Raw genomic sequence first — 5,169 nt, 5'->3', positions numbered from 1 at the left:
CCCCATGCATGTCATGGATTAAGTTACAAAACTAACAATAATTAAATGCACCTATTACATTAACATGACTGCATCAGTGCATCGACATAGCCTACTGTTATTGCAACCTTTGCATTGACCTTCCCTTGGCTTTCTGTACATCTCTGCAACAAGTGGTGCAGCGAGACTTTCAGTAGGCTTGATAAACACCGACGTGACTTCCTTCACGATTCAAAACACTTAAAAAAGGATCACATCCAAACTGGCAACCCAGACAACAGTCAAGTTCAATGTTTGAGAGGAAGGGAGAAGAGGACACGCCCAGATCGTCCCTTTGCCAATCAGCAGCCAGTTATCAAGATGCCAGACCAATGAACGATTGCGGGGCTGGGTCACACGTGCTGTTGCTAGGGTATGGCCGTGTAGCTTCTACCTTGTTACTATCACTGGCCAACCAATCAGAAGCCACTTCGCGATGTGTCAACATTCTCCTTGTGAACTCCCTCGCCGAGCCTCACCATTGGCTAAGACGAGTCCTGACGCACCGCCCATGTGAAGGGTGCTTTTTTCTGATAGGTCTACAGGGCCGCCACTCACCCCATGAGTTTTAGTAAGGTGCTGTTGATATGTATCAGGCTGGGAGTCCCCAAGACTCAGAACTGAACATAGACGTTCATATATCGAGCTAACCCACTTTTATAATTTTTTAATTTCATTTCGCCCCTTTTTAATTTTGCATTGCCTGTCATTTTGTGCATGCAATTTTTTATGTTTTTTTTTCCCCTTCACAACAAGGCAAGATGGAACTAAATTCTCTTCTAATTCTCCTGGAGGCTGCAGAGTACTTGGAGAGACGAGACCGAGGTATTTCTCCTGCTAAGCGACAGCATGACAGGGCAGTGAGACCTACCCAGGGCAGTGAGACCTACAGGCTTCAGACGGATGAAAAAGAGGTCAACATTGTATCATAGGCGAAGTTCTAGGGAGCGCTCTGCGATAGTGCAGCTATGATGTCACTTCTCGAGCCAGATGCACGGTGCCCCGGCGGTGTGTTGATCTGACCGTCCAGGCTCTGCAACTCACATGAACAAGTAGCCGAATCATACCAGTCACAGGGAAATGTGGGCTATGTGTACAATTTGCAATAGCAGTTGTGACAGGGCATGCGAAGAAATGAATGCATAGGCCCACACGCTATTATTGAACAACACATAGATATAAGAATAGCCTGTTGTTTACAATTGTGAAATAGTTTACATACTATAGGCTACATTTAGTATTATTACAGCATTATACACTGTCGCATGCACATAAGACTCGCGTCTGTTATTGTGTTCGGGCAGTCTTCATGACAGGTCAATCAGTGGATTAAATCACATGTTTTTCTTATGACTACGTCATTTGTCATTTCAGTTCACTTTTATATGATTTGACAACAAACGGATTGCAACCTTTTTTGTTCATAACATTGCAAGAAATTAACACCGATTTCTGTTTACTTTGTCACTAGAAGCAGAACATGGTTACGCATCGGTTTTACCATACAATAGCGACTTTTCCAGAAAGAAAACGAAAGCTTCGCCAATTTCAAGAAAAACACAGAACAATAGGTAAATATACCATTTATTTCTCTCGGTTAAAAAAGATAACAGTTGGGTCGATCATATATCCATATCCATTCATGTTTTCGCCATTTTTCTTGTTGGGCTTGGCTCTCTGTTGTGATCTCACATAAACACTGCCACGCGTACAGCATCAACTTTGGTGCGCTCTCTCTCTCTCTCTCTCTCTCTCTCTCTCTCTCTCTCTCTCTCTCTCTCTCTCTCTCTCTCTCTCTCTCTCTCTCTCTCTCTCTCTCTCTCTCTCTCTCTCTCTGCCACTCCTCTGCTTACATCTGACACACTAACCCGTCTTCCGCAAAAGAATTCATGCTCGGTACTGCGCCCTTCTCGAACATCTGTAACCGTTTTCAAAACTTCTGTAGCCCATATAAAACCAACTTTGAATAATGACCTACATCGCAAATGCAATACAGTTAATTATAATAAGTCAAGTAATTGTAACAAATTGTCGTATTTTGTGATAATGACTCCATAAAACATGACCAGACTGCGCGCGTGCATTGCGCACGTAGACACCGCATCGGGGTGGGATGACTGCGCGTGTGACTCTTGTGAGTTTATGAGGACATTTATGAGATCATTTAATTTTATTTATATATTATAAACCACTGTGAACCATATTGTCTGATCGATTGATAGCAACATGAAATCTACATGCTTTATTTTACTTAGGCTCTCCTGTCATGTTTTTTTTTTTTTTGGGGGGGGGGGGGGGGGGGGGGGGGGCAGGGGACACTGGGGATGTGGCCCACTCACTCAGGTGGGTGTGGTGGTTAACATAACACACACACACACACACACACACACACACACACACACACTGGGGCTCCGCTTACAGCCGCCCAGGGACCTTGTGGGGCCTGGATTGTCTCCCACACACAGCTGAACCAGGCCTGCTGGGTAAGCGGGTTGGGCTGAACCAGGCCTGCTGGGTAAGCGGGTTCGGCTGAACCAGGCCTGCTGGGTAAACGGGTTGGGCTGAACCAGACATGCTGGGTAAACGGGTTGGGCTGAACCAGGCCTGCTGGGTAAACGGGTTCAGCTGAACCAGGCCTGCTGGGTAAACGGGTTCGGCTGAAGCAGGCGTGCTGGGTAAACAGGTTCAGCTGAACCAGGCCTGCTGGGTAAACGGGTTCGGCTGAACCAGGCCTGCTGGGTAAACGGGTTCAACTGAACCAGGCCTGCTGGGTAAACAGGTTCAGCTGAACCAGGCCTGCTGGGTAAACGGGTTCGGCTGAACCAGGCCTGCTGGGTAAACGGGTTCGGCTGAACCAGGCCTCCAGTGGAAACACTGTGCTGAACCCCCCTCCCTCCCTCCCTCCTCCTCCTCCTCTACCTGCACTCAGATCAGTGGGGGTCCTGCAGGTGACCGGCCCCTACCTGTGTGTTATTTGGTGGTACGGGGCCCATGTCTGTTTCAATCACAGCGAGCCCTAAAACAACCGAGTCCCTAAAACAACCCATCAAGGCCTCGTTCAGCCCCGTCCGTCTTAAACTGGAACGAGGCCGCCGTTTTCGAACGCCGGTTCACAAGCGGTTTTACAATCCGGCGAGTCGATTACGTCGTGACTGCCGACGCGGCGCCTCCCGTAGGGCTCGTGACAGGGGCACGCTCACAGTGGTGAGCGCTCTGTTCCTATCTGCAGACGTTAAGGAGGAACCTTCTCCTCGGTGTCCTTGTTTACATGCAGGCGGCCTGTTAAACTGGCACGCACGCACGCTGCAGAGTGAGGACCGCACTGCAGTCGTTAAATACCGGAGCACCGGATGTCATATCCTTCACAGTATACTGTGGCATCATCGGCTAGTAACTGATTTGACGCTACATGTTTATCCTTCCAAATACTCTACAGTTGAGTCTTTCAGGAAATGGCTGGACCCGTGCTACTATGGGTGTTGGTTTTCAATGTCACCGTCGAGCGGTTCAGCGTGCCGTGCGTTCTGCACGACTCGTGCAAAGTCTGATCTGAGACCAGTCTTAATGACACACGGCCGTCTGTTGTCCCGGCTGAGACGACGTTTTACACCCTGTCATTATCAAGCTGAACACTTTGCCTGACATTTAGAATCATTTGCATCGGTCACCTCTTACGTAAGTGGCCTGTGGGTGTGTGTGTGTGTGTGTGTGTACTTGTTTGTGTGTGTGCGCACTTGTGCCAGGTACCTGTGTGTGTGTGTGTGTGTGTGTGTGTGCGTGCCACGTACCTATATGTGTGTGTGTGTGTGTGTGTGTGTGCATGCTTGTTCCGGGTACCTGTGTGTGTGTGTGTGTGTGTGTGTGTGTGTGTGTGTGTGTGTGTGTGTGTGTGTGTGTGCAAGCCACGTACCTATATGTGTGTGTGTGTGTGTGTGTGTGTGTGTGTGCCTGTGCTAGGTGCCTCTGTGTGTGTGTGTGCGTGTGTGTGTGTGTGTGTGTGTGCGTGTGTGTGTGTGTGTGTGCTCCTGCCTCTAGGCACCACCACTACCATCCCCTGTCCTCCTCACCACCACAGTCCCGACCACCTACTGGTTTCCTGGTGCGGCCCTGTGGTCGCCCCGCCCCCCCCGTCTGCACCTGTTTGACTACGTAGGACTACTTCCTACTTCCCCCTACGGTCAAGAGAAAACACTTCCTGTCTGGCCTGTTGTCAGGCTGTTGAAAATATTTTCCCAATAACGCCGGGCCGTAGCTCTAGCCTCTCTGGTGTGTTAGACCGGCGTGGTCAGCGCCTATGCGGCTGTTTCCTACTGGCTGCGTGGTGTCAGGGGCGCGTGTGACCGCCAGAACGAACGCAGGGGAACGGCGGCACACCGCAGGGGAGGGGAACGCCGTTGGAACGAAATCAATCAATTCCTGTTGGTTTGCGTCGTGTCGGACGCCGCCTCTTGCTGCTACCTCAGCGAGGGTCTTGTGCACCGATCTACAGATCATCAGTGATCACCCACGCGCTAGCATTAGCATTAGCATTAGCTCAACCGTGTCACGCAGCGAGCCCGGGAGGTAGAGAGGCCGGCTGGGGATCGCAAGGTCCCCGGTTCGATCCCAGCTCCCGGCAGTGTGCCGAAGTGTCCTTGAGCAAGACACCGAACTCCGAAATCGCTCACGTGCGGCACAGTGACGCAGTACCTAGCACTGTCGCCGAGTTTGCATGTTCTCCCCGTGTTCGCAAGGGTTTCCCTCCCAAAATGCTAGCATGCTAGCTAGAGTACAGACATTCAGAGTTAGGTTGGTTTCCTATGGTGCTAACATGCTAGCATGCTAGCTATGGTACAGACATGCAGAGTTGGGTCAGCACCGGCGTCTTTTAAGGCTTCAGTCCAAATCCACAACGTAGCCGTCTTGAAGCAACATGGCAGCGGTAGCGGTAAACAGATAAACAATTAACAATAAACAACAACAGCGCCTAGCTTCTTCCACCTTCCTCCTCCCTTTCCCCAGCTGTTGGAACTAGTGCTTCGCCAGCACACGCACTCACTCACTCACACACACACACACACACACACACACACACACACACACACACACACACGCACACACACATACACACACATGCACAAGCACACACACACACACACACACATACGCACA

At 50.2% G+C, this 5,169-nt stretch overlaps 1 protein-coding gene across 1 annotated transcript in view; it reads left to right on the top strand.

Moving 5' to 3' along the window:
• The first annotated feature begins 758 nt into the window (after positions 1–758).
• mxd4 (MAX dimerization protein 4) overlaps positions 759–5,169 on the top strand; it is an 11,566-nt gene continuing 7,155 nt past the window's right edge. The window contains exons 1-2 of the mRNA XM_084454451.1: positions 759–843; positions 1,490–1,589. Of these exons, the coding sequence (XP_084310577.1) occupies positions 780–843; positions 1,490–1,589 (164 nt within the window). The 5' untranslated portion in view covers positions 759–779. The remainder of the gene's footprint in view (positions 844–1,489; positions 1,590–5,169) is intronic.

The sequence above is a fragment of the Borostomias antarcticus genome, assembly GCF_949987555.1.
Source record: "Borostomias antarcticus genome assembly, chromosome: 20".
Taxonomy (NCBI): Eukaryota; Metazoa; Chordata; class Actinopteri; order Stomiiformes; family Stomiidae; genus Borostomias; species Borostomias antarcticus.
Note: the sequence above shows the minus strand (reverse complement) of the source record. Positions and strands in the feature narration are given on the sequence as shown.